Source organism: Syngnathoides biaculeatus, chromosome 20, assembly GCF_019802595.1.
Source record: "Syngnathoides biaculeatus isolate LvHL_M chromosome 20, ASM1980259v1, whole genome shotgun sequence".
NCBI lineage: Eukaryota > Metazoa > Chordata > Actinopteri > Syngnathiformes > Syngnathidae > Syngnathoides > Syngnathoides biaculeatus.
Window position 1 is genome coordinate 13,289,846 of NC_084659.1, and position 21,571 is coordinate 13,311,416.

Here is a 21,571-nt window from a genome sequence, read left to right on the forward strand (position 1 = left end):
ATTTTGTTGGGAGCTTACGAAGGTGCCGCTCACGCGTTCCCAGAGCCGATTAATACGGGATTAAAAGGAGCCTAACTTCATCTAGGGGGCCGGTCTGAGCGGAGGAGGGATTTTGCGGATTCCCACCCGCCGCTCTCCATCATCGAGCCTTGTGAAATTTGTTTTTTTGTGCGACGGGGGGGGATGAAAGCCGAGCGTTTTGTTTGTCCCGCAGGCCGTCCACCGCCCCGCCATGGAGAAAATGAAGAGGATTAAGAAGCGTCTGTCGTTAACGCTGCGCTCAAGTCAGACCATCGACGAGTCGCTGTCCGAGCTGGCCGAGCAGATGACCATGGAGGACGGCGGCACCAAGGACAACGGTAAGCCATGTACTCGCGTCTGTATAGTAAGTTTCTTTCGGCTTGTCCCGTGATATGAACGCTCATATTTGTTTGGCACAGTTTTTACGCCAGATGCCTTTCCTCACGCAACCCCTCTCGGGGAGTGGAGGCCCCACGACCCCTGGTTTACCAAACCAATGTATTTCTGTGATTTCTATCCTTACTCTGTTAATACAGACTCATCGTTTCAAGTTTTGCGGATGACAACGCAATGTAAAAAAGAGATAAATAGACAAAAGGTGAAGTCAACCCCAAGTCGAGATTTAGCTCGGTTGAGTTCTCGGCGTCTGAAAGCAAAATGAACAGATAGCGGCGACACGTCCAACCGAAAGCCAGAGAAGTTTAACGATCTCCCTGCATCCACGGCTTAATTATGTTGAAGGATTAATATCTGGAGGCGGCACGGTGGTGCAGCTGGTAAAGCGTTGGCCTCACAGTTCTTAGGACCCGGGTTCGATCCCGGTCCCGCCTGTGTGGAGTTTGCGTGTTCTCCCCGTGCCTGCGTGGGTTTCGTCCGGGCACTCCAGTATCCTCCATCCATCCATTTTCTTAGCCGTTTATTGTCACAAGGGTCACAGGGCTGGTTTCTTCCCACGTCCCAAAAACATGCAACATCAATTGGACACTCTAAATTGCCCCAAGGTGTGATTGTGAGTGCGGCTGTTTGTCTCGATGTGCCCTGCGATTGGCTTGCGACCAGTTCAGGGTTTACCCTGCCTTCTGCCTGTTGATGTCTGGGATAGGCTCCGGCACTCCCCGCGACCCTCGTGAGGATAAGCGGCAAAGCAAATGGATGGATGGATTAATATCTGCAGGACGGATTTGATGGACATGTTGTATTTTGTCACCCCACCAGCTTTTTTGGCTTAATGTGGGGAAAAAAACATGTCCATCTAAAGTGTTTTATTTTATTTATATTATTTTACTGGTACTTCTTAATCCGTGTTAACAAAGCTGTGGGAACATGTTTTAATTGGCATACAGTAATACTTGAAAAAAAAAAAGACTTCCTATGGTTGTCATATTTTTGTCGTCCAAAATATCATGAAAGGGGAATGAAGTTGTTAAAAAGTTTATTAGATGTAGTAAATATGGACAACAAGTAATGCGTCCAAAGTACCTGAGTAGCAGTAGTTAATGTCTTGAATTGTACAAATGGGAATTTTTCCCACTTTTTGGTCAATTGTCGTTCTTGGACTGTTAGTGTGCGCACGTGTCTTCATTTTTCATTTCCAAAGAGTTTTTCAATTTAGCTATTTGCTGGTGCTGCGATTGAACACATCAGTCACTGCAATGTATTTTCTGTTGCAGCTGTTCACGTTCAAAACAAAAATTCATCCCCTTAAAGAAAAAAAAAAAATCTATATTTTTGAATATGCATAATTCACGAGTTCGGTACTTTGACCAGTCTTTGTAACTATAAATATACCAATGCTTCTGTGTGCGCGCGCTTGCAAATCTGTTCACCGGTGATTAAATCTCTCAGTACGCATCCATCTGTTGATGTTTTATGACCGTAGAGATAAAACAGCTTTTAGTGACTTTCTGGCTATCGCGTGTATTTAAAATATTAAACACCGACCATTACGCAGTGAGAACGAAAACGTGTGTGTGTGTGTGTGTGTGTGTCGGTGGTGACCGGGATGAAGAGGTCTTTATGGAAGTTATGTAACGGGAGTAAGCGCATGGGCAAAGCCTGCGTAACACACACACACACACACACTTTAGCATCAACACACTGTCAGCTCTTTAAGTGAGAAGGTCGGTTGGGAACTTGTCACCTTAGAGTTGCTAACACATCGTTCACAATCTGACGAGCACCGGCATTTACATTTTTATTATATTACAATTGGAACGCCAGCAGGTGAGGTGGCAACATCCCATCAGTATTTAAAAACTGAAATTTATATAGAAAGTTAAAAGCTTCCGGTTTGCTTCTGACTGTCTCAGAGAGTTTGCGAATGACTTTGACCTTGTCATGAGTCTCGGTTAAATTAGTCAGTTGAGTCATCCTGGCGTGCATTTGGATGCCACCCCGCACGCGTGATGCAAGACTTGCAACGGAACCTCTAACCGTCCCGGTTGTCTTGCAGAGCCCTTCATGAGGAACGGCAGGCCGCCGACGTCCCACAGCATGCACTCGTTCCTGCACCAGTACACCGGCTCCTTCAAGAAGCCGCCGCTCCGCCGGCCGCACAGCGTCATCGGCGGCACCCTGGGCTCCTTCATGTCCATTCCTCGCAACGGCAGTCGCTTGGGTGAGGCCCTGACGCTTCTGAATGTTAACTTGGCCAAAATAATGTGGTATCATTTTCACAAAGTTCATAACAGCCATTGACCATGTGTAATATTTTTTTTATGAAACATTGATGTACAGTAATGCCTCAGTTCTCGACCACAATCTGTTCCAGAAAACAGTTAAAAAGGGGATTTGTTCGAAAACCGAATCGATGTTTCCCATTAAAATGAATGGCGAAAGAAATAATGCGTTCAAAGCCTAAAAAATTTGGCTTTTTAAAGCATTTTTTTTAGCTTTTCCTGATGAACTGCATAGTAGAAATACATGTATAGTTTAAATACTTAATATAATAAGAGAATTTAAAAAATATATACCTTTTTTTGCTTAAAATGTATGCTTTAGTAGTAGAGTACACTAGGCTGGGAGTGCTTTGCCGTATCTGTAGTGAGTCGGCACCCAGCCTTGTAAACTTGATTTATGAACAAAAGTGCACAATAATTTTAAACAACTTGTTTTCTTTGTAGCCATGATTGGGGGTTAAAAGTGAGAGAGGGCATGAACACAGCTTTCAATGTGTTTTCTATGGTCAAAGGGAAATCTAAAAATGTGCATCAACTCTGACTGTTTGTCACTCTCGCTGCCTTGTTTTTTTTCTTGGGTTGCACAAGCCTCCTTTTTTTCTCACCACCAAAATTTTGTAATGACGAAAGTAAGAACGCAAAGTTGGATTTTACAGCCAAACACATTATTGGCATCACTATGTAGATGTGAGAAAAATATTAGAGGGGAAATGTATATTTGTAGGGATTTGGACTCAACTTATCATTTTTACATTCCTGGTAATTGTGTTTAAAGCCAAATTTCTCAATGAAGCTGTAAAAGCATCATCTTGAGTTTTTTCAGTTTGTGATTTTCTTGACATTTTTTTAATGCTCAGAATTGTTGTTGTTGTTGTTGTTGAAAAACAACAGTGACTACCGGGACATGTCTGTGTACAAAGGCTGCGTTATACAGAATAACAAAAGTGCGCTGGTTGCGCCACGCGCGTGGTGTCATTTCTGAGTGTAGGCAACGGGGGACGTTGGAATTGACAATAACCAAATGCGTCGTGGGTTAGGGTTAGGTGCTTGCGCCACGTGCATTATGTTATTTCTGTTCTTTTTCTGGGGGCGTTTGAATACACAATAAAAAAGCGTGTCGCGGGTCGACGCGGGCAATGTCATTTACGGGTTTTGTTAAGGGTGTTCGACTACTCAATTTCGTTGGAAAACAGAAGGCAAAAAACGTTGAAATTTTCATTCGAAAACCAATTTTTTCGAAAATGAGGACCTTCGAGTACTGATTTTAGTTGGAAAAGTGGAGCAAAAAAATGTCTAAATTTTCATTCGAAAAACAATTTTTCGGAAAATGGGGACGTTCGAAAACCGAGGCTTTACTGTATGACCCTGAGGATGTTTTTGGAAAAAAGTCATCCCTTCATAATTTAGCGAATGGCCAGAAAACACGCTGATATACATAAAGGGAACAGCTGACATCTGTTGGCAGACAAGAAAAGATGAGCGTTTTTGAGCTTTCCGTCCATCACGGGCACCTCCCACCTTCGCTGTCGCCGAAACGGCGTTCACCCGTGTGACAAAGATGACAACGTTCGCCGTGAAATCATTCACGGATGATGCGTAGCAACACGTTAGATCCAGGGAAGCTCGACTCATAGCGGAGGCGGCGGCATGTCACTCGACCCAGAAGCTGGCGAGATGAACGGCACCGGTCGTTATTATGTGATAGCAGCGCTCACACTTGTCCCTCATCCACTCGGACGTGCCAAAGTGCGAAAATAACACTCCTGTATTGCCGGTGTTTTTCTGCCCACGGACCACATTTGATTTGTTAGCGGGCTAGACGGGTCAGGTTAAAAGAAAAAACTGTTGAAAGGAGAAATGAGTCTGAAATGATCGTGCGGTTAGAAATGCATAATAGAGCGCAAATGTTCAGTCCAAAGTCCAAGTCTCTAGTCTCCACTGATCCGCATCAGAAGTCATTCCCACAGAATTTTCTATGGGCAGTACAATCAATATTATTCTTTAAATAAGTGCAGCCGGGCGTGTCGCCGCTATCAAGTGTACATACGATCGACAGAGCTATCGGGCCTGGCTCGGGACCGTGGCGCAGATGGACGGATGTGGATATGAAAATGGGGGCGGTTGCGGCACGTAGGATACTTTATCGGTGGGAGAGGGGATGTGATGTCGAGGTTTGTTTGACCGAAGGTTAAATGGGTATGATTAATGCGCTTTGCGACACGCAAACGAGGGTTTAAACATGCGAAGAGGGCGAAAGTGAAAGCGTGGCACGCGGGAGGAGGTATTGGAGCACTCAGAGGAAATGGATGTTAGAAAGGTGCCGTCGCCGTGTGGGAAAAGCTTGAAAAGTGATGACGCTTGGGAGAAAGGCTGAAGTGAAAGAGTAAATATTTTTGACAGTGAGGCAATAAATATGAAAATCTGTGGCGCAGCAGCGAAAGTGAAGGAATAAGTGGGGGAAGATTTGTCATCAGGCTGGAGAGAGTCGAGTCGCCTGTTCTGGGGGGGGGGGGGGGGGAATCTTCTTCTTCTTCTTCTTTTCCTTTCGGCTTGTCCCGTTAGGGGTCGCCACAGCGTGTCATCTTTTGCCATCTTAGCCTATCTCCTGCATCTTCCTCTCTAACCCCAACTGCCCTCATGTCTTCCCTCACCACATCCATAAACCTTCTCTTTGGTCTTCCTCTCGCTCTTTTGCCTGGGAGCTCTATCCTCAACATCCTTCTACCAATATACTCACTCTCTCGCCTCTGAACATGTCCAAACCATCGAAGTCTGCTCTCTCGAATCTTGTCTCCAAAACATCCAACTTTGGCTGTCCCTCTAATGAGCTCGTTTTCAATCCTATCCAACCTGTTGACTCCAAGCGAGAACCTCAGCATCTTCATTTCTGCCACCTCCAGTTCTGCTTCCTGTTGTCTCTTCAGTGCCACCGTCTCTAATCCGTACATCATGGCCGGCCTCACCACTGTTTTGTAACCTTTGCCCTTCATCCTAGCGGACACTCTTCTGTCACATAACACACCAGACACCTTTCGCCAGCTGTTTCAACCTGCTTGGACCCGTTTCTTCACTTCCTTACCACACTCTCCATTGCTCTGTATTGTTGACCCCAAGTATTTGAAGTCGTCCACCCTCGCTATCTCTTCTCCCTGTAGCCTCACTCTTCCCCCTCCACTTTTCTCATTCACGCACATGAGGGGGGGAAGGAAATACTCTACATAAAATCATAAAAAGCAAGGTTTCCGTATTACCAAGTGCAATTAGATGAATACGAAGCTTAATTTTCTGGTTGATGCAAATAAGACAGACTGCAAATCCCACTTGTGCGTTATTGGTGTCACCGTTTGACCTTCTCCATCCATTTTTGATGTTACGCCGATGTGTGTAATTAGTGCAATTCCCTTTTGTATTTGCGCCCTTTAATCAGCACCGGCGGTTGCGAATTGACATTTTGGCACGACCGGTCCATTGCGGTCCTAGTGGGATTTCTACTTTATGAGCATAAATAAACCGCACAGCCGCATTGTCTGCCTCGAGATCCACTTAATGAATAGTTAACCGCATGAAGTGCGACGGTTTTACTGCGATTGTGATTGCTGCGATTCAATTGCAGACATCGTGCACGAGAATCTGAAGATGGGTTCGGACGGGGAGAGCGACCAAGCGTCGGGGACGTCGTCGGACGAGGTCCAGTCCCCGACGGGCGTCTGTCTGAGGAGCCGAGTCCACCGGAGAATTTCCATGGAGGTGAAGTTGTTCACAAACAGCGACGCACGAGCGAAACTGCCTACCCCGCCGCGTTTCCGTTTTATCTGAGTCGGCGGGTGTCAAGGCGCCATCTTAATAGCTTCCCGCTGTCCGGGTGTCACGATGCGGATATTAGCGCCGCTCCCCTGGGATTGCAGCAGAAAATAGAGCAGGTTAAATGCGACAGCAGTATCCATAATGTGGATGCAAATTTTTGCCTATCCCTAATATGGGATTACGCTCCATGTTGGATCTGTGTTAGGATATCCTGCTGTGAATCTAGGCTTCCCGCCCTCAATAAATCATCTAAGTATATATCTATATAATAATTTTTGGTGATAAATGATGGCGGAGAGGTCCCGTGAGAGCTTGTCTTTGAAAGGCTTCTGCCCCCTACTGGATAAGATCCAAGTATACTGTATGTTGTTGACATTTAGATATTCAATCCTTCATGTGTAGGAAAAATGTATAATTGGAGCGTGTAATATACGAGATTAGAGTTTGAAATAATAGATGTTTTGTTAGTTTCCTCTAATTTAATAGAAAAGCTTGTGTTGCTTAAAACAAGCAGCAAGATTACATAATATAATGAACATCTCATGTGGATGAAAGAAAAATAATGGAGGCGACTGTTGTGAAATGGAGCTGCAGTGTCTTCGCTCAGGAAGGAATATGATATATTTATACCTGCGAGGCCAAACTTTAAAGCCCGTAGATTTCTATTTTTACACACCGCACTCCTGTTTAGCCACAGAAGTGTGTTTTTATTCAAATCGTATGTATTTTCATCCCAGAATAGAATCCAGCACCAAATGCAAGAGAAGACGAGCGTTGGATGTAGGCTTTTACATCATGGCTGCATATGCTGTGAATATAGAATAGAATATATTTAAAGACCTTTATATGTCCACGTGCCGTACAAAGATGAATTTTTTTGCAGGCACAATTATGCCCCCCGTAAGAGGGTGGGAGTCATAAAATATTTTTTCTCACCGACCCAGGAAGAGATGAGCAAGTTATTTCTGCGACGTCTCTGCGAGCGCGTGGGCGGACTCCTGTGGTCTCTTGTGCCTGTGTCATAATTGCATTTAACGGATGAGGATGGGTTTGGGGGGGTGGAATGTCATAAAGAACATGAATGTAAATGTATGAACATTTGTGCGGGTTTCCGTTTCAGGACCTCAACAAACGCTTGTCGCTGCCCGCCGACATCCGGATCCCCGACGGCTACCTGGAGAAGCTGCAGCTCGCCAGCCCGCCCTTCGACCAGCCGCTCAGCCGCCGCTCGCGCCGAGCGTCGCTGGTGCGTATGTGTGCGCGCACGTGCCACTTCTATATCCGCGCGGTGCCGGGGGGATCTGGCAGCAGTGGGCTGCGCTAGTTTCCGTGACAACCGACCCAGCGGGAGCCCGAGACGTTCCGATCCAAAGACACGAGCGCTTGCATTGTTTTGGAGGCCATCTCGATAGTTATCAGATGCTGGAGCTGAATTAGTGATCACAGATGGGCTTGTTGGCAAATGAGCCATTAAAAAAAAAAAAAAAAAATACAAAACATAAAGGTAAAATCACTAAAGAATAGATTATTACTTTATAAATCATTGTGATGTTTTAATTGGAGGATTTCTTCCTATGGTTAATTAGCCCCTGTTGGAAAAGAATGTGCATGGGAAAAGGACAAGGAGATTGTATTTGAAATTAATAAACTAAGTATTACTACAACTTACTATTAATAGAAATGTACAATTAATTGAAAGTAGTAGTAGTTTTTTTTTTTTTTTTTTTCCAGAATAGTGAAGATAAATCTGCTGGGATTTTTTGTCATGAGCAAGGCATTAGAATTTTTAAATTTGAGTGAAATACAATTAACGTGTGATCTTTTCTCAGTCGGAGATTGGATTCGGGAAGTTGGAGACTTACATTAAGCTGGACAAACTGGGCGAGGTGAGGAGAGCAGAAAAAGCGAACCAAAGCGACTATATTGGAAGTGTACTGATTTTTGGGCTTCCCGCTGCTTAATTCCTCCCCAGGGCACGTACGCCACCGTTTTTAAAGGCCGCAGCAAACTAACGGACAACCTGGTGGCTTTGAAGGAGATCCGGTTGGAGCACGAGGAGGGCGCGCCGTGCACGGCCATCAGAGAAGGTCATTTCTGTTTACAATTGACGAGAAATAACGGGTGGTGATCTGTGTGGGATTCATTCAGTTGAAAATACCAATGAAAAAAAAATGTAACACAATAGTGAAAAAGTATTCATTTTCATTTGCGCAGTGTCGTTACTGAAGGACCTGAAACACGCGAACATTGTGACGCTCCACGACATCGTCCACACAGAAAAGAGCCTCACGCTGGTTTTTGAGTACCTGGTAAGCGAAGTGGGCCTGGTTTGGCGTCGGCGTGAAGGGAAAAGGAGCGACGTGACACAATTTTGTGCTTTTGGCTTTGTCGTTTTTAGGATAAAGATCTGAAGCAGTACATGGATGACTGTGGAAACATCATGAGCATGCACAATGTGAAGGTTAGGATGCACTTTGAGATTTTCCCACCCTGTTAAGTCTTTTCTTATCGCGGTCAATTAAGAGAGGATTTACTTGTGATGCAAAATGTTTTTTGTTTTTTTTTCAGGTGTTTTTGTTCCAGATTTTGCGCGGGCTGTCGTATTGTCACAAGAGGAAAGTTCTCCACCGCGACCTGAAGCCCCAGAACCTCCTCATCAACGAGAGGGGAGAGCTCAAGCTGGCTGATTTCGGTGAGAGCAGAGGCCAGATGAGTTGCCGTTTATTAATGTAATAATTTAGGCCATGTTGGGAATTATAAGATTATACTGTAAATAATAGCCAAGGCGAAATGTGTGGGCAAAAGGCTAGCAATGAAAATGTTTGCACATGATCCGCAGACCATTCCCCGCAGCAATAAATTGGGCCGACGGTCATGCGCATCACAGAATGTTTTCAATTATTAATAATCTGATTATTTAAAAATAAATAAAAGATGAGGTGGTTGGAGAGAAAAGATAGAGTATTGTTCAGATAGCGGTTTTTACGGAATCCAAGGGTGTTTTATGCAATGTAGTGTAAATTTGGTCCTCGAAGCCGCGATTATTTTCACATGCTTTCAATCCTGCTGTTTCTGCGGTGATGCGGCTAATTTGTGCATTTTTTTGGAACGGCCGCAAGGGGCCACTCGAGCGGAAAAGCTAAGAGACCAGTGGAATACATGTGCCAAGGACGTGACTTTTAGCGGTCCGGCCCCGTTAGCGCTGCGCTAGCGTGTTACTGCTGTGTCTTAGTGATTTTTCCGGTATGTTTTTTTTTTTAACTTGCCCTGTTAGCACGGCGCTAGTGTTAGCGTAAAATTCTCTGTGTACCGTCTTTCTTAGTAGATATCTTGTGTTTCAATGTGGGCACTTGCGGCTTTTACACAGCTGCGTTGTCTGTATATTTTTTCTACAAATGTACTGGGTGAGGCTTATAATCAGGTGCGCTCTGTAGGCCGGGAATTACGGCGTATAGATGGGACGAAAGGACACTGGACCTTTCCTAATTGTATTTTGCGTCACCATGTTCGCGGCAGGTCTGGCGAGAGCCAAGTCGGTCCCGACTAAAACGTACTCCAACGAAGTGGTGACCCTGTGGTACCGACCTCCCGACGTCCTGCTGGGTTCGTCGGAGTATTCGACGCAGATCGACATGTGGTAAAATCCCGCCTTTGACTTAATTGTCTTTCACCGTCGCCGGAACCTCAAGGACCTTTGTGCGTCGGCAGGGGCGTCGGCTGCATATTTTACGAGATGGCCGCTGGTCGGCCGCTCTTCCCGGGCTCCACGGCGGAGGACGAGCTCCACCTCATCTTCAGGTTACTGGGTGAGCCTTCGACAACGGAGACCCGTTCAAAGGCGGCCTGATCCTCTTTTGACGACAGTCTGCGGTGCTGGGATTGCAGGAACGCCGACGGAGGAGAACTGGCCGGGAATCTCCTCCATCGAAGAGTTCAAGTCTTACAACTTCCCCAAATATAAACCTCAGCAGTTGATCAACCACGCTCCCAGGTACCGAACTGTTTGTGTCTGTCAACCGTTATCCAGCGTTGTGTCAACAATTAGTTTGCGATAAATAAGCCTTGTAAAATGATAAGGACAATAAAAGTGCAGATAATATATCTGTCAATTTAGATTATATGTTCTGTTTGCGTTGGCAGGGATGGTAAAACATGAATTGCAAAAAAAAAGACAGATGGAGCAGGTTTTTTTTGTAGCAAAATGAAAAGCTTTAGGAGGTGGAAATAATATAATTGTGGCAAAACATTCCTTGAAAGTAGCAAAAAGGCATCGAAGTAAAGTGTGTATCAAAACGTTTTTAATATTTACCAGCAAATTAATTATGTTTCCATAGAAATGTGTTTAATGACCAGAAAAGCACATTGTCTAAAGACAAAAGTTAAAAAAAAACCCAATCCAACCACATGTCTTAATTTTTGTGAAGACATTAATGTTTAATAATTGAATCTACACACTCCGTTTAATACCAACAAGGAGTGGCATGGAAATCAAATGTCCTCCACGAGTAATGTAATAGCGGGTCATCCGTGTGCGTGTGTGTTGGGGCAAGACAGGAAATCTCGCGGGATGTTGCGAAGGCAGCCGTCAGCTTCCTTCCTCTGGCGAGCCTTCGCGGCAGACAGCCGTAAACCTGTCATTGTTTATTTTTTATTTTTTTCCTTCCGTCTCCTTTAGGCTGGACGGCGAAGGCATCGAGCTGTTGCTGGCTTTCCTCAGAGTGAGTGTTGACCTCCCGCCTCGTAAAGTTGTTACTTTTGTAAAGTCATGTTGTGGGAGCGATGAAAAGGATTACAAAGGTGTCCGTTCTGCTTCACAGTACGAATCGAAGAAGAGGATTTCGGCCGAGGACGCGATGAAACATTCCTACTTCAGGCATCTGGGGATGAGAGTTCACACGTTGCACGAGAGTGAGCATGCACGCATCCACACACAGCTGCTGTTTGTTGCAATTTGTGGACCGCTGCATGTGTTATTTCAATATGTGCATTGAAGAGGCGGGGCTGCGTTTGGAATGGCAGGAGCTCCCAGTCCCCAGTGTTGTTTGCCCCTCCCTTTGAAATGAATGGAAATGGCATTATTGCCCCATCGAGTGGTCAAATATTGACACAGCGCTGTGGTGCATTTTAAGTGGCTTTCGATAGCAATTCGGTGATGTCGGTGCTAGTTTTGTTAGCGCTCATGAGGTATTTTTCACGGTGTTAGAAGGTAGTGGATGTCTGTCTGCTTTTGAGCCTTGGTAAAATGCACGTATATAATTTTTTTTAGAATATAATGTTTTTTTAACTTGAACACAGCTGCAAAAGAAGTCTGGGTTTGATGGAGACTGACGGTGGGCTCTGTTTCAGGCGTCTCCGTATTCACGTTGAAGGAGGTGCAGCTGCAGCGAGACCCGGGCTACAGGAACGCCTCGTACCCGGAGTCAGGTGAGCGCGTCGCCATTTTGATGTGTCGCCGAGGAAGCGGATTTTTGAACGGTCCTGTTGGCTCGCAGGTAACGGCAAGATCAACCGGAGGCAGAGCATGCTCTTCTAGACTCTGGAGAAGACGGAAGACGCCCTGGTCGTCACCCTCTACCCTCTACATGACCAACCTCTCTGGCATGAGCCCCCTTACAGCGGCCCCCCTCCCCCGCCCGCCCATGCACACGACATGCACACACACACACACACACACCCCTCTGGACTTTGTCTGACTATTCAATCGGTGTGTTTATTTATTTCCAGTTGAGCGGGACGGGATGTTTGCTGCTAAACTACTACTGTACGTATTTAACACACCCTGTTAACACGCCAGCGCACGACACGGTAAGGTGGGCTGTCGCCTTCGTTCCCGCCTCTTGTAGAATTTTGTCGAAGAATTCCGCAGGCGACGTTCAAGCTGTGATTGGAGTTGTGCGAGACCACCGGTTTCATTTATTGTAATATATACGCCGATGTTCATAGTGTTCATTTTGTTGCAGTTGTCCTCTGAGTGCGTGTAACGGAAACGTACATTTTGAAGTCATCATTTGGGAACGGGCCAACGCCCTGCACGGCAGTACTGTGGTCCAGTCGGGTCGCAATGGAACGTTCGGGTTGAAAATTGGGAGTATTGAGGCCACACTGAAAAGAAAAAACAAAAACATAAAAGTTAGAAGAAATGAGTTGCCGTGCTGTGATGAGATTATGATCCGAAAAAGTGAATCGGAGAAATCACACCTGTAAAAATGTGACTTTGTAGTTGTTCAATTAACATATGAGAGTATAATGTGACCACTTATTACTGTAATGTTAAAAAAGATAGCATTGTAATATGGCTTAATTTGTGCAACATTGCCTGGTTAGAAAATAACGCTATAGACTTCCTTCTGGGAAGATCATAATTTGAGTGACATAATTCTCAGAAATCAATAATGGTTTTCCGTCAAACCATTGCGGGTTTATATTTCCAATTGTTATAATGTTGAAACGTTGGATGTTTTTTCATCTAATTTAGCGCCTTAGCATTGGAGAAATTCCATTGTATTTCCTTACCATTACCTTCAAAAACCGGAAGGTAGTTTTCATTGCAAAAGTAAAAGTGTTGTAGTCATAATTTTTTCTCTCAAATATTTCGACTTTATTGTATTCCATGATAGCCTTCAAACATTTCCAAAAACGGCTGGCATATTTGTTCATTTCTACATTTATTCCAGACCAAGAATGACATTGTCTGTAGTACTAAGTTTATTACTGACATTCCAACTTTTTTTCCTTCATAATAGCGTGATTATTTTTATAAAAAGATGTCGCTATTTGTGTTTAAAAATGGAACACGAGTCAATTGTTTATTGCTAAGTGAGCAGGTAAGATTTGGTGTGGCCTAATAGTTGGCAAAATGGAGCAATTTTTCTCCAAATATGATCCGAGTCTCTAAAATGCCATTTTGTAATATTTATGTAAAAGAACCATTTTTCCACATAAAGTAGAAAGTCTTATTTTCCACCTCATGTTTCGACGGTAGTCTGTTTTAGTTGTCCTAATATTTCAACTGAATGACTGTACCACTAAATCCTGAGATTATTCATTATTTTTTGGCAGAATTTTCCACAATGCGCTTTCATTTTTCATCCCTTGATTCATTTGAGTGTGGCCCCAATTTTCCATTGTCCACAGTCAGTATTAAGAAGGCCAAAAACGTTTGTGTTTGACAAACAAGAAGGAAATAATCTGGCACTTAGTGCAGTGACTTTGCGTGGAAGTTGCGCTTTGACCTAACATGTCATTCGGCAGAGTTTTAGCCAACAGTATTAGGATGTGTGCGCTATACGTGTGTGTGTGTGTGTGTGTGTGACCTTTGAACTGTCTTGTGAAACTACGGCCAGCATGGGCCTTGGGGCAAATGTATTTTTATTGGGAAATGGACGTTCGCATTTTCTTTCCACGCGTATTTTCCGGAAATGCTTCTCAATTGTGCTTGTACGTCCTCTTGCCGTGCGCGTCATCCAGCCAGTGCAGAAGCAATTGATCCAGAGGAGATGAATGGATACACTCTGAACGGCAGTGTTTAAAAAAAAAAAAAAAAAAAAAAATGGAGCTCTGCAACATATGGACAAGAAGAGATCATCCGTCAGTTGTACATAGCGATGGGAGTACAGGAAAAGTGCAGTAACGACTACTACGCCTTAGGGCGTCCTCATCCCTTAAGCACACTGTATTTTGTCTTCAACAGGTAGATGCAAATGTATGAGCAAATGGGCAAGTGAAGCTATTTTTTCTACAAACACTTTATTGTCTTATAGCCATGCTTCAAATAACGTTGAAGTGTTTTGTTCACTGGGGTGGGGGGAACACATTATATGAACGGTGTACGAAATTGCATTGGGGGGTGGGGGGGTTAACCATGAAGGTAACCGTATATTTTGACAGCGACGGCAGTAACCGCACGTGACGGGAGGTGTGGCTTTATTTGTCATTGCGTAACTTTAGCAAACGTGCGCAATGTTGGAGAATGTCTGCAGAAGAACGCGTGGGCGCCGCGCGCAAGGCCCGCCGTGCCGGTGAAGCCGCGGCGAGCCGACGGACGACGTGTGTGTTTGAGTCTTTCTACTGGAATTATTTATTTCTCGTAACCGTCGGAAAGTAAATGGAAATTGTTTCATAAAACAAGTGTGCGTTTGTTTTTGTGTGTGACTGCATCACCTGTAGAATGTGGACGGTATAAATTAGCATGAAGAATAGAAGGGGAAGGGTTTGAAAAGTAGAAAAAGAAAGAAGAATATTGATGTTGAAAGGCAAAATTGATGGATCGGAAGAGGGGGACCTCAAGAATATGTCCAGTATTTAGTGGGTCAGGGGTCCATGAAGAAGGCTTGTGAGAGGAGCGCAACAAATGTGTAGAAATGTCCCCATGGCCTGCAGACCCATTCAACCAATGACAAGAGAAGAGAAAATGCAATAGATATTAATATAATGTGTCTGTGCATATTTGTATGTTTGTGTCTGCAGGTTGGCTGTTGCACATGACAATTTGTTGTCAATGATCTGACCTGGATACATAAAAGGGAAGTAATAGAAATAAAGGTGAGGCGTGAATAGTTCTCGCTTTGGAGGTCCCAAAGCGGACTGTGGGAAGGCAGGGGATTATGGGGGAGGATCAGATGGCATCTCCGAAGAGCCTGAAAAGAAAAGGCAGAGGAAAAGATGGAAGTCGTCGAGATGTATAGGCATTGAGTACACACAGAAGGTGGCGCAGATATTTTTGACATGGCGTCCGGAAAGGTGGAGTTCTGAAAAGTAGCATGTAGGAGTGGGAAGTGACAGCGTGACAATGTGGACTTTCAGTCCGTGTTGTATGTCACGCAGAGCCTCCAACAGCTCCGTGCCATTTCATGCGAGTTGTGCAACTGTCACTTGTCAACTCCGACTATGGATAGGTTTGCAATGATGTCACCAATCGGGTAAATTAACGATAGAAAAAAAAAACCCCGTCACGCTCCGCCCATCACTTGTGTTCTTTGATCTCCATGACACACAAGATGGCGTCATGGGGCGCCTAGCCGTTATAAAAATAGAAATAAAAAATAGTGTAGCATTTGAATAGGACTAGTAAAACTCTTGTTTATAAAACAATGAGTTGCAAAGTGTCAGCCATATCCAGTACATAGTTTGGAATATTTCTGCATGACTGCGATGTTTGTGGCGCGCGCGTGCGTCAGTCTCTCCGCGCATGCGCCTTGAGTGAGCGCACAGGTTATTATTTGTTATTATTAAATGCATCCACCTGGGCGTCATGGCGAGACCTGCTACATGTGACAGGCTGACTTGGAGCTCCAGCTTTCTTTTGGCAGAACAACGTGAATAACGAAGCGCAGACTTCAACACTACTGCCGTACTGTTGTCGACGAAAGGAAAAGAAGGTAAGTGACTAATTGGCGTATTTTTTTTATGGAAACGTTTTGCTGTAACACACGCGCACAAAAAAAAGTCGTGTTTTTTAGCCAATGTTTTTTTTTCCAGTTTATTGGCCTAATTAATTTCAAATTTTCGGGCTAATGTTTTTCTCTTTTTTTTGGACCATGTTTATGAATGTGATTTTTGGACTAATTTATTTCTGGCCTTTTTTTTGGGGGGGGGCTTATTGTTTTCAATTTTTGGGGCTAATGTTCTGTTTTTTGGACTAGTTATTTTGGGGTTTTAGGTTTTTTTCGGACGATTTTTTTTTCTCAGTTTTTAAGATCAATTTAGTCTCCCTGTTATTCGTGCCACTTTTGTTTTCAGTTTTTCGGCGTAAGTTATTTCAATTTTTGGGGCTAATATATTCTGTGTTTTTGGGACAAATGTTTTCTCCCTTTTTTTTCGGCCAAGTTCATTTCAAGTTTTTTTTTGGGGGGGGCTAATATTTTTCCCTGTTTTTCGGACCATTTTTCAATGTGCTTTTGGGGGAATTTTGGTTGTGTTTTTCGGACTAATTGTTGTAAACCCCCCCCCCCCTCACCACCGTTATCCGAGCTACTTATTTTTCCGAATTATACATCTGGATGACGTAACAGTTGGAACGGTTGTGGTGCTGGTGATGAGTTAGGAAGCAGTTTAGTGTTTGGATGCTCTGCTTGCTAATGTGTGAGCCAGTGAGTCCTAATTAGTGTGCCGTGGGAAAGTACCCAATTTTATGTAATTGCTTGAATAAAAAAATAACCATTTATTCCAAGAAATGATGTATCTTCATCTATTTATGCCAGTGAGGCACAGTGACTTACAGAATCAAAGAAATCATCTTGTATTAGATGGCAGGAAGTACATATAGTAATTAATCGATCCATTTTTGTTGACATTTGCTTGTGTTGGTGTGCCGTGGGAATTTTCAAGGGTAAAACATGTGCCTTGGCTCTATAAAGTTTGGAAATGACTCGTGGAAGCGACAAAGTCGTAAACCTAAAACCAAAGTTTGAATTGAGTCGTAGTAGTGAGGTGAGTATTCCAATTAGTGAGGCCAAATAGTGTATTAGCATTTAAACGTAGAATTGGGATCCACGTGCAAACCTCTTGCTGTAATTTGTCGTGGGAGCAGTTGACTGTTTAATTAATGAAACGTTTTGTGTGTATTCGACTGAGCACTGTGCGGAAGCGGTAATAAAGTCAATGGCGAGTCTTGGCGCCCTCTGGCGGCGTGGCAAGCGAATTCGAGCGAGGTTGTGCTTCCGGTTTGGCGTGGCAGGATTCGTTGAAACGAGCTCGGAAGTGGGGAAAAGACGTCTTGCGTACATAAGTCGACGAAAAGGGTTTTGTCAATTTAAGAAGCATATTCCAATGAGTGCTGTTGTATAAAAGTGACAGGGCTTTTGGAACGGAAGCATAATGAAGAGGCTTGGCTTTTGGTAACTGGTAAGAATTGCGTTGGGGTGTTTGTCACGTGACTCCACTCGACTGGAGGGCAACATGGTGTCGTCGGCAACCAAGCGGGACGGAGACGTCGCCTCCCCGAAAGAGTCCGTCGCGTCTCTGCCGAAACACTCGTACTGGTTCGACCTTTGGCTTTTCGTCGTGTTCGACGTGGCGCTTTTCCTGTTCGTGTACTTCGTCGTACCCTAAAGACGGTAAGCGGGGAAGTTAGCGGCGTCCCGAGTTTGAGGGCGTGTAACGCAAGTCGCTATTAGGCGCAGTGTTGCGAAAAGGCAACATCGGAATTAGCGATTCCGAGGTTGGGATAAAATGGGATTGGAAGGAGTTTGTGTATAGCACATTTAGAGTTGGATAGTTTTTGAAAATGCATTTCCTCCCACAGGTTGGCCAAGACTGAAGTGAAGACGAGCTCGAGGACGCCGGTCGTGGTCCACCGTGAAAGGAGAAACCCTAACCCAGCTTTTGACTGAATGGACACTTTTAACTACACGTGAAAGAATGTTGCTTTTTGCCATATTTAATGGCCGAAGACACCCGATGTTTAACAAGATGTGCTAGTTTGGCATTTGCGGAGGACGCTAGCAACAACAACAAAAAAAAAAAAAATGCATTTCCAGCCGCGTCTAAAGTTTCCCATTGACTGTGTAAAATGACGCGACTTGTAACTGTGCCGGTAATTGAGTGTTCAATGTTACATGGAGGAAATATGTGTGTTGGCGACCTTGAATGTGTAGCCATTGTCCCTCGTCATAACCCGTCGAACAACCAAACTTTTTGGAAAGAATGTTTTATGTCGAGGACGCGTCACGTGCACGTGACTTAACGCAAGATGCTTGCACAATGTGAAGTGAGGAAATTTCCACAGGCTGAAATAAAAGCATGGAAAAAAGTGTAGTAGTTTATTACATTACATTTTTTTGCTTGACCGGGTTAGGGGAAAGCGTCCGTTGAAGCAGGCCGTAATTCGTTAGGATTAAAATATAATAATGAAATTTAAATGAGTTCGCAAATTAAAATATAATGAAATTTAAATGAGTTCGCAAAGTAATTGTATGTAAAGGTTTGAAGCACTTTTTGCATGTTTAGTGTGCGGTTGAACGCTTTGTAAAGTGTGGCAGGTGCGGATGACACATTCAACATGGCGGCGGTATTGACGTCCCGTCTGAAGCGGGTAAGTGCGTGACGCAATTTAGACGCGACCGCATTGAATGGAAGTTTGCGCAGAACGACTTTTGCCAAAATACTGGACGTGCTGAATGAAAGATGTGCCAAGAAAGTGGGCAAATCGTCGTATTAGTGGGTTTAGTATTTAAATTGTTAGCAAAGAAAGTACGTTTTCTCCCAAGCACGAGGTGTGATGAGGGGGTAGGATGGAATAGTAGGTTTTTTTTTTTTTTTTTTTTAAGCACACGGACGCGCTGTTAAAGACGTCACTGGTGCAGAAAGGAAAAAGTATGAAGATGTTGCAATCTTAAAGTATTGAATGCGTAACAACTGAAATTAGGAATGGCCATATGAAAAAGATGGATTGCAAGATCAGCGTGTGTTGGTCGGTTTAGAGGTATGAAAAAGTTTAGCAGATTTCTGGAAGGAGTTTAAAGGTTTACAAAAGTTATAGTGAATATGAATGAATTTCGAATTGTTGTGACTGACGCCAGTTAATTTAGATTTTTTTTTTTGTTTTGGTCCAATGGTGAAGAAAATGTAGAATTTTCAAAGGCAGAGATTTATAGAATGGAGTGTATTCTACATGATGAGTTGGGATGTTAGAGTTTTATTAATTTGTGTAATTTTCATTTCATTATGTATTTATGTATTTTATATATATATTTTTTCGCGGCGTTAATGCGGTCCTGGGACTGAAAAGACTCCTGCGAAAGGGGGTTCCAGTCTTCTGTCTGACACCTCAGTCAATGCTGTCTTTCTCCACAAGAGGTAGCTATCCAAAGTCAAATGTGTTTATCTTTTTCCCCTACTGACAAATGAGTAATAAAAAATTACGACTACTAATAATATAATTGGAGATGAAGTCTGTCAGGTGTAGGTAAACTATAATGGAATAATGTTAGTTTTCCACAAAATTGGGAATTTGGGATTGACGGGGGTTAGATGCACGGTAGATGTTATGGCAAAAATTGAAAGTTTAGGGAGCATGTATTGATAGCAGATATTTGTCTTTTATGGAATGTTTGGGCTGGTGTGTGAGGCCCTGTGGTCTTTTTCCAAGATGGCTCTTTACTGATGAGCCTTGTTTGTTCTTAATGTCTATGTTGGCCTACCTCAGCAGTTCATTTTTTCCTTTGTGAAGGAATGAAAATCATATCCCAAAAAATGATCGCCTTCCTTATGGACTGCTGGGACTTGAAGTGGTACTTGGCTGCTTGCTTCCTCTCCATGGACTGGTGTTTGGACTCGCGCTCACAGCGGCAAACTCATGTCTTGTGACATGTGACCGGCAGCTCAGGAAAGTGAGGAAGTGGGCAAGTAGTATTGCAATACTTAGCGAAGTAGGTACGGTTTCCATCTTTGTCTTAGCTGGAGAGACGGTTTGGACAACTCCACCCTCTGCTGGCAGCTTACTTTTGGACCAGTTGAAGTCGTCATGCACAATTTAGTGTGCTGTCCCAACAGAGAACGTTAAAGTCCTTGCAATGCGGTGGACTGTCACCCTTCAGTCAGTCAGACTGAGGTCATTGAGTGATTGGATCACCTCAGGAGCCCATCATGCTCTGTCAGGTTGGCCACTTTTTCCACCTAATTTTGGCACAAACGTGGCATTGTTGACATTTTATGAATTTCAAGTGGTGCTAACCAGCCAGGCCTGATTTTAGATGGATTCAGTTGTTGATGCGGTCTTCCACAAAGTTTGATCCATCAAAGACATTTTTCGTACTGGGTCTTCGGTTTTGGAAAGGGTACGAATCGAACTCCACCAACTAGCCTTTCAGGATACCTGTCGTCACTATTACAAAGTCCGTGACGACACCTCTTAACCATATCTATTGTTTAAGAACCCAAATACGCGATAAAACGCCAACAGAAGCTATACTGGACCATCCAGCGTTGTCTGAGGAAACTGCGGGTCCAAAAAGGGGCGTGGTTTATGTAGATCTCTGACCTCTGATTGGTCAGCGACGCGGATGACGCAATTTCTACGGAGGGGTCAATTTGTCTCAAGATAAAGTCATAATTTTCAAGATTGACAAATGTTCAAACTCCCAATAAAGCATCTGACTTGTGTATTTTTGCTCTGTTCAGCAGGAACTCTCCAAGGTTAGTTTAGTCAGCAAATGTGGATACACTGTCCCCAGGTGACAAAGTGAAATGTGAGAGGATGAGTAAAGGATAATCTCCAAGTAAACTGCCAGTTTTGTGTGAAGTTCCACAATGGAACTTTGAGGTGCTCCATGTTGCCATGCAAAAGTCACACTCTGCACAGTTGAGTACTTTTGGTTGTCATTGGGCAGGTTTTAGAATTCCACTCAATCGAAGTCATCCATGATTGCTAGTTGAGTGTATATATATTTTTGTAAATCAGAAATATTGCCTTTGTGGCATTTTATTTTTTCAGAGTTCCAAGTTGAATAAAAAGCACGTGAGAAGGTATGCCTTTGAGTTTGTCTATTAATTTTTTTTTGTGGCTATAGATATATGGCCTACTGTGGGGAGTTTGCAAAATTTGTCATCGCATTTTTTGATTTCAAAATACGTGCCAATGTCTCCAAACTGTCAAATCATTGAATGTTTGTCAAAATCTCACTGCTGTGATCTTTTATAAGAAGGTCATGTCTTGAAATGTAACCTCTGTTCTAAAATATGTATGTATGTGTATATATATATGTATGTGTATATATATTAAACTCCTGACAATACATGGTCGTTTTTTCGGAAAAAAACGCCGTACTATACATGCTCGTATTTTTCAAAAAAAAAAAAAAACAACGCCTTACTTATACATGGTCGTTTTTTCGTAAAAAAACGCCTCGCTATACATGGTCGTTTTTTCGTAAAAAAAAAACGCCTTGCTATACATGGTCGTTTTTTCGTTAAAAAAAAAAACGCCTAACTATACATGGTCGTATTTTTAAAAAAAAAAAAAAAAAAAACACCTAACTATCCATGGTCGTATTTTTCGAAAAAAAAAACAAACGCCTCACTATACATGGTCGTATTTTTCGAAAAAAAAAAAAACAAACACCTTACTATAC

General features: G+C 43.4%; 1 protein-coding gene across 3 annotated transcripts in view; it reads left to right on the top strand.

The window, feature by feature from the left end:
* The window catches only part of cdk17 (cyclin dependent kinase 17), a 31,932-nt gene extending 12,792 nt beyond the window's left edge, over nt 1–19,140 (top strand). For 2 of the 3 annotated variants that reach the window (XM_061806581.1, XM_061806582.1), the window contains 17 exons: nt 215–359; nt 2,474–2,638; nt 6,313–6,446; nt 7,624–7,749; nt 8,333–8,389; nt 8,476–8,590; nt 8,718–8,812; nt 8,902–8,964; nt 9,072–9,195; nt 10,020–10,140; nt 10,212–10,309; nt 10,389–10,494; nt 11,179–11,221; nt 11,321–11,411; nt 11,850–11,927; nt 11,996–15,880; nt 17,746–19,140. In XM_061806581.1, coding sequence (XP_061662565.1) covers nt 233–359; nt 2,474–2,638; nt 6,313–6,446; nt 7,624–7,749; nt 8,333–8,389; nt 8,476–8,590; nt 8,718–8,812; nt 8,902–8,964; nt 9,072–9,195; nt 10,020–10,140; nt 10,212–10,309; nt 10,389–10,494; nt 11,179–11,221; nt 11,321–11,411; nt 11,850–11,927; nt 11,996–12,036 — 1,584 coding nt within the window. In that variant the 5' untranslated portion in view covers nt 215–232 and the 3' untranslated portion in view covers nt 12,037–15,880; nt 17,746–19,140. The remainder of the gene's footprint in view (nt 1–214; nt 360–2,473; nt 2,639–6,312; nt 6,447–7,623; nt 7,750–8,332; nt 8,390–8,475; nt 8,591–8,717; nt 8,813–8,901; nt 8,965–9,071; nt 9,196–10,019; nt 10,141–10,211; nt 10,310–10,388; nt 10,495–11,178; nt 11,222–11,320; nt 11,412–11,849; nt 11,928–11,995; nt 15,881–17,745) is intronic. The other variant, XM_061806580.1, reaches the window with a different exon arrangement.
* Nucleotides 19,141–21,571: the final 2,431 nt, after the last annotated feature.